Raw genomic sequence first — 10,759 nt, 5'->3', positions numbered from 1 at the left:
CCCAGCTTTATTACCCCCTTACTATTCGGTGCCAGACTCATCGCACTCCAAAAACCAAACAAGGACATTCGGCCCATCGCCATTGGTTCAACTTACCGTAGATTGGTCGCTAAATTAATCGCATCTAGAATCAAACACGATGCCGCACACATTCTAAGCCCCTATCAACTTGGTGTAGGGATACCTGGTGGGTGTGAAGCTGCTGTGCACTTAACAAGAATTCACCTTGAAAATAACCCAAAAAACGAATCCCTAGTAAAAATTGACTTCTCTAACGCCTACAACACTCTTTCGCGCAACACGTTCCTACATTCAACTTGCTTCCATTTCCCAGCTTATACCAAATTTCTTTTCTCTTGCTACCAATCACCAACAATCTTACAATTCAACAAAGAAAAGATACTTTCTGTCGAGGGTATCCAACAAGGTGACCCTCTTGGATCCCTTCTCTTTAGTCTTGGAATCAATGACATGATAAAATCAATAAACTCTTCATGTACTCTATCGCTCCACGCTTGGTATATTGATGATGGAATCTTGAGTGGTCCCAGTAGTGAAATTGCCAAAGCAGTCACCATAATTAAAGAAATGGGCACAGCCATTGGACTTTCGCTTAACCAGAGCAAATCTGAATTCTCACTTTTAAATTATAATGCTCCCAACACTCACGATTTCAAATTCACATCAAGCGTTGAATTAACACATCTAGGATCGCCTGTTGGAGGACACGAGGCAATAAGCACCTTTCTTCATTCCTCACTTGACATACTCCTTAAACTGGAGGACATCTTTACACTTCTTCCATCACACAAGTCCTTTTTTTTGCTAAAAAATTTCTTTTTTATACCAAGGATTCTTTACGCACTTCGGTCAACACCAATTTTTAAATATCCTATTCCTCTCCAAACTTACGAAAAAGGAATAAAGGACTTAACCGAAAAAATAGTAAATATCAGATTCAACGAAACCGCTTGGGCCCAAGCAACTCTTCCAACCAAATTTGGTGGTCTCGGCATCAGATCTCCACTTGACTTAGCAACAACTACTTTCATATCGAGTAGTCTCTTGACAAAGCCAATAACCACCGCCCATAATTCTAAAGAAGACCTTTCCTTAATCGTGGCTATGGATATTTGGAAAACAAGGATCAATGCTGATTCTCATCCCCCCACAACCCATAAACAGAAAGACTGGGATGCACCAGTGGTTGCTCGCTGCGTTGAAACTCTCTTATCTAGCATGCAATCTACCGACCGCACCCTATTCTCTTCCTTGCTCAATGGTACGGGACATGAGTTTCTTGAGGCCATCCCATCCAGCGTCTACATGGCCGGGGGGGGGGGGTAGGAGACAAATGCCTCCAAAATATATTAGCATTTTTGGGGGTAGGTATCGATTTTAAGGGGTTGATATTAATTTTTTGGGGGTAGGCATTATTTTTTTGGGGGTAGGCATTGATTTTTGGTGGGTAATTTTTGATTTGAATTATAATCTTTTTTTAATCCATTAATTGATACGATTATGATGGTTATCGTTTGATTTTCTGAAAAATGTCAATTAAAGTAAAGATATTTGTCAATTAATAAATAATATAAATTTTCTTTGTCAACGATTTTCATTTAGCATTTTATCAAGTTAATATTTACACATTTCCTATTTGGTACTTTTCTTAGAGGTTAATATATTTATATTATGTTTTTTAATAAATTTATAGATTTTAGCAGGATAAATTTTAGGTAATTTTTTGAGTCATGCATAAAAACATATATCAGCAAGCAAAGAATAATAAAAAACATAATATGTAAAAAATTATATTATAATAATTATTTCTTTCTAGATGCCAAGTAACAAAACCATATTTAAAGTTAAGTGCAATATTAAAAATTGCAAAACTTCTAAAATAAGAAGTGACAAGATACATGAACATTATAAACATAAACATCCTCATGTCAAGCCAGCTGATATGAAATTTACAAAGGTAGCCATCAAAAGAGATAATAATAATTGGGTATCTTTAAATTGTGATATTCCATATAATATCACAAATGGAGTTGAAACCCAGTTGCAAAAAAAGACAATAACATCTTACTTCCAAAAAGTAATATTTTTATTTATTATTGTAACTATAAATTTGTGAATTAATAGAAACTGATTTAAAATTTTACCAGAATAATATTAATATTAAAGTAGTCAGGGTATAGAGAAAATAAATTATATATATTATTATTTAATGTTTTTTAACTGTTTATCACACTATTTTTATATCTATATATACTTTATAAAGTTCAATTTAACAATATGTTTAATAAGTTAATAATAATAATTTAAAACCAAAGTATTAAAAAAACTTATTAAGTTAATATAATGTAGTAAAATAAGGTAATGTTAATTTCTAGGAATTTTTAAATTTAAATCTTTTCATCTTTAATTGAATTAAGACTTCAAATTCTTTTACTTTTTTTAAATATAAATCTTATAAAATATGATTTGGAATCAACTATTTTCAAAATGTTATCTGTGTGAGTTTCATCCCCTTTATTTACATTATGTGTTATATTAGGTATGTTTATTATCATTGTTTTATTTAGCTATTAGAATTTCTTTAGATAATATACTTTCATCATGAATTTCACAATTTTATTTATACTTAATATTGTTTTTATTTTTATAGTCATTATAATATTGTTTTATGATTTCTTCATGTGATCGCAGTTTTATATTAATCTGCATCTATCATGCCTATGAATCTTTCAAGTATATTTTAAAAATGTTTTTACATGATCTAACAAAGTCATATTGATGTTTATGATTATTGCGTTCAAAATATGTGAATTCCCTTTGTATTCTACATTCACTTGTGCTTTACCTATTACTTGTATCATCTTTCCATTGTAACCTGATAACTTTATGTTGGACTTCATAATATTTTTAATACCTGTTTTCTCAATCATGTATTCATGTAGAATTAAAACATTTATTAAAAACTTAATTATAATGTAGTTAAAAAAAATTATCATTTGCCTAAAAATTTATTAAAAATATAGTTATCATAAGGAAAGAAATTAAACTCCTCTTTATTTATAGAAAATCTCAGTTATTGAAGATTCACAAATTGTATTATCTCCTCATCCAATCCCCAGTTCCAGTGAGGTGTTTACTTTGTATGATGAGGTATTTAATTTAAATACGAATTATATGATAACTTTTGAAAGAAATAAATTATGATTATGAGGTTAATTAAATATTTCCAACCTTTATTAAAAACTTAATTATAATGTAGTTAAGAATAAAATGACCATTTGACTAAAATTTTATTAAAAATATAGTTTTTCATAAGTAAACAAATTATACTCTTTATAGCAAATCTCCAATATTGAAGATTCACAAATTGTATTATCTTCTCATCCAATCCCCAGTTCCAGTGAGGCGCTTACTTTGCATGATGAGGTATTTAATTTAAATACGAATTATATGATAACTTTTGAAGAAAATAAATTAGGACATTTAAATATTTCCAACATTTATTGATTAACTTAATTATAATGTAGCTAAGAATAAAATGACCATTTGGCTGAAATTATATTAAAAATAGATTTTCATAAGTAAACAAATTATACTCTTTATTTATAGCAAATCTCCAATATTGAAGATTCACAAATTGTATTATCTCCTCATCCAATCCCCGGTTCTAGTGAGGCACTTACTTTGCATGAGGCATTATATTTAAATAAAATTTATATAATGACTTTTGAAGGGAATAAATTATGAGGATATTCAAAGTCCAAGTCTTATTCAGCTATACAAAAAAAAGGAACCAAATGACCCTTTTCACTTTATATTATTTAGGATGACAAATATTTTGATAAATTTCATAATTGCTGTAGGCCCTTGTCAGCCATGTACAAATAAATTTCAATATCCTGTTACTAACAAGAGGTTTTAAATAATATTTATTTTCATTAATTTTTACCCATCCATTATTTCTATACCAATATATTTTTTTTTACTTTTTAAACAGGAACATGAATATAACCTATTATAGAAAGGTTAATATAGATGGTTCCCTCAACCCCAGAAATTGGCTATCTTATAGCACTACTTTAGACAAAGTCTTTTGTCTATATTGTATTATGTTTGGTGGCCCTAAGTCCAATACTTTTTGGACTCAACATGGGGTAAATAATTGAAAAAACATAAAGCGTGACTTAGAGAGACACGAAGCATCTTCTCTTCATAAAGATTGTGAATATGCAAACATGACTTGGCTTGCAAATAAACGCATTCAAGATCATTTGCTATCAAATAAGCTTGATATAATCATGGAAAATCGTAATATAGTTCATAATATTATCAATGCCATTATGTACCTTATAAAATGTAATATAGCCTTTTGGGGTTCTAATTCGAATGAAGGTAATTTTATGTGTCTCATAAAATTAATGGCAAAAACGGTTCCAACTTTACGTGCATACATGGATAACAACGAAAAATTGCGGAGAAAAAAATCAGATAAAATTTCGAGACCTTATATAAATTTAATGTCATATGGCCACGTGAAAAAAATAACTGAAATTATTAAGATAAAAATAACAAAAAGCATTATTCAAACAATTAAAGAGAATCGTGCCTATAGCATCATATTAGATGGAACATATGATGTGTCTAAAAAAGAATGCATAGCTTTGCTTGTACGGTATATAGAAGATGATCTGCATCCACATCCTGTAGAAAGGATCATACATGTTTTTACAACATCAGAAACCACTGGGGAAAATATAAAGAAACATGTTTTTTCTAAGTTTAATGATCTTGGTCTTCCTCTTGATTATTTGGTTGAACAAAGTATGGATGGTGCAGGGAATATGAGAGGAGTATACAAAGGAATGCAGGCTTTAATATTGAAAGAGGCTCCAAAAGCCATCTATATTTGGTGCCATGCACATCGGCTAAATTTAGTAGTTGCTTATGTTTGTGGATGCAAAATTGAAATGAAAAAGGCAATGGGAATATTAGATGAGTTATATAATTTTATGAATGGAGTTAGACGTCAAGGTGTGTTTGTTAAATATCAAATGAGAAAGTCCAAGAAATCTCTTAAAAGAATTAAAAACACAACAAGGTAAATAAAATATTTTTAATGAAACTTGAAACTTATATATTTTCAGAAATTGGTCATCATCCTACAAATCTGTAGAAATCTTTTTAGATGTTTATGAACATATTTTAGCATCATTAGTTGAATTAAAAGATTCTAATGACCCAAGCACCTCTTCCATTGCCGATGGGTTATTATCAAGAATTAAAGATGAAAATTTTATATTAAGTCTTTTTATTTTGAAAGAAATATTGAAATGTACACATGAGGCTTGTATTGAAATGCAGGCAGTTGGTAATGATTTGGCTTTGGTAACCAAATTAATACAACATACAAAAAATAAATTACAAAAACTAAAAGGTTAATATTAGTTACTATTTCTATAAATAATTTTAAAATATAGCTAATGGAGACAATATATTTTTAAAATTACATTCCTTATCTAATAGTTTTTTGAAAAAGAATAATGTAATAACTGATTTGTATAATATGAAATCAATATTCAAATTGGATCAAACAGAATTCAATAATTATGTTGAACAAAAAAAAACAAGTTGAATAAATTAAAAAAATTTAAATTATTATTTATTATTATAGATATAGAACGGAAATATTTTTCCCTGTTCTAAATGCAATAATTAATCACCTAAATGATCGATTTAATTATGATTGTTTAAATTTTTTATCACAGATATCCATTTTTACTCCCGCTGGAATTATGGATAATGAAAAAATAGAAGGATGGCAAATATCCGAAATTTGTAATACTTATCAATTGGATGTCCAAAACATTGTTGATGAATATAATGATTTTCGCTCTTTATATTTGGAGTCTCAATCAATCATTTTTTGCGAAGATCTTTTAAAAGTTAAAAAGAATGACGCGTTATATATTGATGAAAGTAATTTATTGATATTTTATTTGTAATTGTATATAATTAAAGGTATTGCAAACGATCAAATTACCAAAGAAAATATCAACAGCGAAATCATGACCAAAATAAAAAAATGGATAAAATTTTCTTTTATATTACCATACCGACTTTTAAATCAATTAAATTCTTATTCAAATTTAAATTTATTATATAAATATTTATTAACCCTTCCTACAACTTCCTGTTCAGCCGAAAGAGCCATGAGTAAAGTAAAAATTAACAAAACTCGAATGCGGAATAAAATTTCGGACCCATTTTTGGAAAATTTACTGTTAATATCCAGCGAAATTGATGTTTTTGAAAAATTAACAATTGATGATATTATAACACAATTTGCTTTAACATCAATAAGGTTATCCAAATTATTAATAAAATAATTAATGTATCTTTTTCACAGCGAATATATAGGCTTTTAAATAATGTATATTTAATTTAACATTTTATAATTTCAATGCAAAATATACTATAATTCATTTTATTCTAATATTTTATATAATAGCTCTATTTACAATAGATGTTTTTAATTATGTGGAATCAAGCTAAATATACCTCTTTAAATTTATTCGTCTTATATTATTTACAATATTTTAGATCTTTTTCATAGAAATATTAATATGTTATCTCATTTAATTCACTTATATATATTTTATGAAAATAAAGTGAATACCAAATTATGAAAAGATTGCATTATTTAAATAAAAGTTCATTATCACTTACAAATTTTTAAATTTTTTTCCCTAAATAGGCTTGAAAGATTGTAAATAGAATTATGTTGTAAGGTTATAAATGGTGGCAGATAAGATTTTTTAAATAAAATCACTATACCATCGTAGGTCTGTAAATTTCGCGGCCGAAGGCCGCAGGATTTTTTTAGGTGGGTATGGGTAGATTTTGGAGGGGTTTGCCTCCATCAAATTTTCTGCCATGTAGACGCTGATCCCATCTACCAATCTTCAGCTTGAACTATCCAACAATGAATTTACCCATGCCATCGGCATTCGTCTAAATTGTTCCATCACTCACCCCCACATCTGCTCAGGGTGCAACTCGCCAGTTGACTCGAAAGGTAGACATAGTTTACATTGTCGCTCCTGCAATGGACGATTCATCAGACACAAGCAATGTAATACAATCATCCAACATTCTCTGAAATCCGCCCAAATTCCTTCCACATTAGAACCACAGGGTCTTTTTAGATCTGACGGTAAACGTCCTGATGGGATCTCTCAAATCCCATGGAGGAGAGGCCAACTTTTGGTATGGGACTATTCTTGTATTGACCCCTTGGCCCCATCCAACCACGCCATCAACATCCTTGACCAGAAGGAACAACTTAAAATTTCTAAATACACAGAAATAATAAACGATCATTGCTTCATCCCAATCATATCAACCACTCTTGGCACCTTCGGCAAACTCGCCTTAGCATTTTTCAAAAAATTAGGATCACAAATCAGCAAACTCTCAGAAGAACCTCGAGAGGGTTTTTTTCTTCGTCAACGATTATCCATAGCGATTCACAAAGCTAATTATATCAGTTTCAATGGTAGCCTTCTAGCCAAAGAGCTATCATAGACAACGCTTACGTCCCTTTTTCATTTTGTTTCCCTGCGTCACACCATCTCCGTTCTTTTTTTTAATAGTATTATAATTATATTATATTTTAAAAAATTATTTAAAAGAACTAGTTAAATTAAAAATTCATTTTAAAAATAATATTTTTGGGTTAAAAAAAACAACCAATGGTTTTAGATAAATTAAATGAATGCGCGTTACATAAAATTAAAACATATTACTATTTAATAACCAAAAATATAATATTTTAATTTATTAATTCCTATAATATAACAAATAGTTTTATTTATTGTATCACTAAATTGAATTTGAAAAAATATATAGAGATCTAATTTTTTAGAGACATAGTTGCATTCAAAATGAATTAAATAAAAAATAAATTTTGTTTGATTATATTTTGTTATCTTATCCTAAACTCCCTGCCTACCTACACCTTTCAGCAATAACTTTTTGCGATTTCTTCTTTATTTTTCTTACTATCTTTTCTCAATTTATTTTCTTCTCATTTTTAATAATTCTATTGTCTTTTTAAAAATAATTTATAATTTTTCTATTATTTTCTTCATTTCTCTTATCCATTTTTTTAACAATTCTTTCCTTTTTCATCACACATAACAATATTTTGACTTTTTATGATTTTTTCTCCTTATATTATAATCATACATTTCTAACCTTTTCAATCTCTTTATGTCATTCTTAATCTTTATTTTTCATTTTTGTTAATTCTTTTTCTTATTTATTTTTAATTTTCACTTGATTTTTATTTCTGGCATAATAATATTTTATTAGAATTTTTTACATATCAGATTATTTAATTACTATTGAATTTAACCTCTATATCAAGATATTGAGTATTGAGCAAAAACAAATGGCTAAAGACCATCTTATGGTTTTTAGACGCAAATGCAGATAAACCAAGAAGATTAATTTCACTTTCTTTAATTATTTTAAACCCCTCTTGGGCCTTTGTATTTAAATGGCTTATTTGGGATTTAGTTTTAATTAGAGTAGAACTATGTTTATAGAATTCAACTCCGTATAATCTATCGCTGAATATTTTTAAATGATCCGCAGATGTTGCCCTCATCCAGAGACCATATATTTATGCCTAAGTTAAAAAAAATTTTAAAGAATTAACTAGGTTATGTATGCCTAAGCTAAATATGAGAGGATTCAAAAGATCTCCTTGTTGTATATTATCATCCGAAGGAATTGTATAATCCCCAAGTTTGAGAGATATTTATTAAAATTAAATTTTAATTAAATGTAAAGCAGGAATTTATTTTTTACAATAAAAATTGATATTTATGAGAACAACCATTAGCTACTAGTTTATCTAAAGTAAGTCACGAAACACAATATGAAGATGCTGTTTTTTTGTAAATCATATAAAAGTCTTAAGTGACAAATGTTTTTCATGGTGATGTAAATATGAATAAATTTGCTATATATAACAAATCTGACACTATAGTTATATTGTATTTATTATAATTATGATAGATGCCAGATATTTAAAAAAAAATACAAAATGGTATATGAAATAAATGTTTACAAATCAAGATAAATTATTTAGCATTACAAATCAATGAATATTAAACCAATCCATCATAAAAATAATTAAATATGGTATTGATAACATAATTGAAAATATTTTTTTGATTTCTACTAGTATATGTAAATTAAAATTTTAAAATTATTTAACAAATATATTATAGATATTAATTAAAAGAAATTTTACATCAATATTCATGTGATAACCAAAAATACATATTAGATTTTTCTGAAGAATTTTTAAATTGGAAGAAATCACCAACCTTGGTCAACCTACTATTTAAATAAAGAATTTTTAATAACCTTTATAATGAAAGCTTACTCAAACTTAAATACCCTTAAAATTTTGAAGTTCTTCTCTTAATTAAAATTAAACTAGCAGATAAAAATTTGTCTCTATATGATATGTGCCTAATGTTTGGAACTATGTACTTTTGATTAATGAAAAATTAACGAACCAAGGAAAATTATGTAGAATGCTTAAATTGGCTTGATTTAATAAAATTGGCCTCATTTGATTAACAAACTTTCATATTATTGAAAAAAAGGCATTCTCAAGCTTTTCAGAGATTTTCACACTCCTATTAAACCTAAATAAAAGGGAGGAAGGAAGAAAATCTCGTATACACAAAAGAAATAAATATTTTTATAAGATGATTGATTAAAGTTTAAAACTAACAATACCATATCTCTAAAAACATTTATATTTATGAATTATAATTTTTTTTATATAAAATTAAAAATATTAGGGAATTTACCTCTATTATTATATAATTAAAAAATATTTTGAAGCATAGTATTTATATATAATGAATCATTATATAAGAAATTTATTTATATTTTCTATAATTGTTAAATTAATATTTATTTTTCCAAATGATAAATGAATAATAGTGTCGACCACCTAAAATAGTCAATGATATATTATATTTAATTGTCTTACAAAATAAAACTAAAAAAAGGAAAGTTTAAACTTTTATATAATAGATAAATTTTAAAATATTATTTTAAAAAATATAGGTCTATTTATGCTTACAGGAGAAATCTTTATAGGAATATAAGCAATTTTTTTTTATAAAAGTAAGATTTTAATATGAAGGTAAATTTATATATATTATCAATATCTTCCATAATCGTTTAATAAAATAACTTACATTCGAGAGCTAAATATGAAAAATAAATTTAATATTCATTCGAAATATTTTAAATGCAAATAATTAGAAGAAGTTAGATGGAAATAATAAAGAAGTAAAAAAGAATAAACAAAATAGAGACATCTCTATGTATATCAGATATAAAAATGAGATGACCAACATGACTTCCTAAAATAAGATACAATCATATCTAAAACATCATCTTAATAATAGTGTTTATAGGGAGTCAAGATATATATTTATGTAGTAATAAAAAAAAATTTCGAATTTTCAAAAATCTTGTGTATGAATCACGATTATTTTCATTAACTTGAGTATCATAAAATATTAATTTCATTACCATCTTCAACTATAAAATAATTTTTAGTTAAAATTTGATAATATATAATTATTTTTTTACATAAGTTTATATCAGAGATCTGTAAACCCAGAATTTTTGAACCAGGTCC

At 27.0% G+C, this 10,759-nt stretch overlaps 1 protein-coding gene and 1 long non-coding RNA gene across 4 annotated transcripts; both read left to right on the top strand.

Annotated features, from left to right (window-relative positions):
* Positions 1-1,581: 1,581 nt before the first annotated feature.
* Positions 1,582-3,964, top strand: LOC135923867 (uncharacterized). 3 transcript variants are annotated; one of them, XR_010571287.1, is made up of 6 exons: positions 1,591-1,675; positions 1,715-1,736; positions 1,838-2,098; positions 3,085-3,171; positions 3,361-3,447; positions 3,631-3,964. XR_010571287.1 is itself a non-coding variant. In XM_065458848.1 (5 exons), exons 1-5 carry the CDS (start codon positions 1,838-1,840, stop codon positions 3,941-3,943), a joined length of 708 nt encoding a protein of 235 aa, XP_065314920.1. In that variant the 5' UTR covers positions 1,582-1,837; the 3' UTR covers positions 3,944-3,964. The 3 variants fall into 3 exon arrangements, 2 of the variants coding, with proteins under 2 accessions (XP_065314920.1, XP_065314921.1); XM_065458848.1 differs by having other exon boundaries at positions 1,582-2,098; positions 3,631-3,714; positions 3,755-3,964; XM_065458849.1 differs by lacking the exons at positions 1,591-1,675; positions 1,715-1,736; positions 1,838-2,098 and adding an exon at positions 2,416-2,560 and having other exon boundaries at positions 3,631-3,714; positions 3,755-3,964.
* A 1,037-nt stretch (positions 3,965-5,001) lies between these two features.
* LOC135924967 (uncharacterized) lies at positions 5,002-5,613 on the top strand. The gene is made up of 3 exons (XR_010571468.1): positions 5,002-5,119; positions 5,166-5,455; positions 5,499-5,613. It is a non-coding gene; the product is annotated as an uncharacterized LOC135924967 (long non-coding RNA).
* The last annotated feature ends 5,146 nt before the right edge of the window (positions 5,614-10,759 follow it).

This window comes from Gordionus sp. m RMFG-2023, chromosome 2, assembly GCF_954871325.1.
Source record: "Gordionus sp. m RMFG-2023 chromosome 2, tfGorSpeb1-WG-v2, whole genome shotgun sequence".
Classification (NCBI taxonomy): Eukaryota; Metazoa; Nematomorpha; class Gordioida; order Chordodea; family Parachordodidae; genus Gordionus; species Gordionus sp. m RMFG-2023.
Note: the sequence above shows the minus strand (reverse complement) of the source record. Positions and strands in the feature narration are given on the sequence as shown.

Excerpts from the sequence above, each read along its gene's own strand:
- LOC135923867 (XM_065458848.1), top strand. The coding sequence starts at position 1,838 with ATGCCAAGTAACAAAACCATATTTAAAGTTAAGTGCAATATTAAAAAT. Across the intron at positions 2,099-3,084 it reads TAACATCTTACTTCCAAAAA|AAAATCTCAGTTATTGAAGA; the intron begins GTAATATTTTTA and ends CTTTATTTATAG. Across the intron at positions 3,448-3,630 it reads CGCTTACTTTGCATGATGAG|CAAATCTCCAATATTGAAGA; the intron begins GTATTTAATTTA and ends CTTTATTTATAG.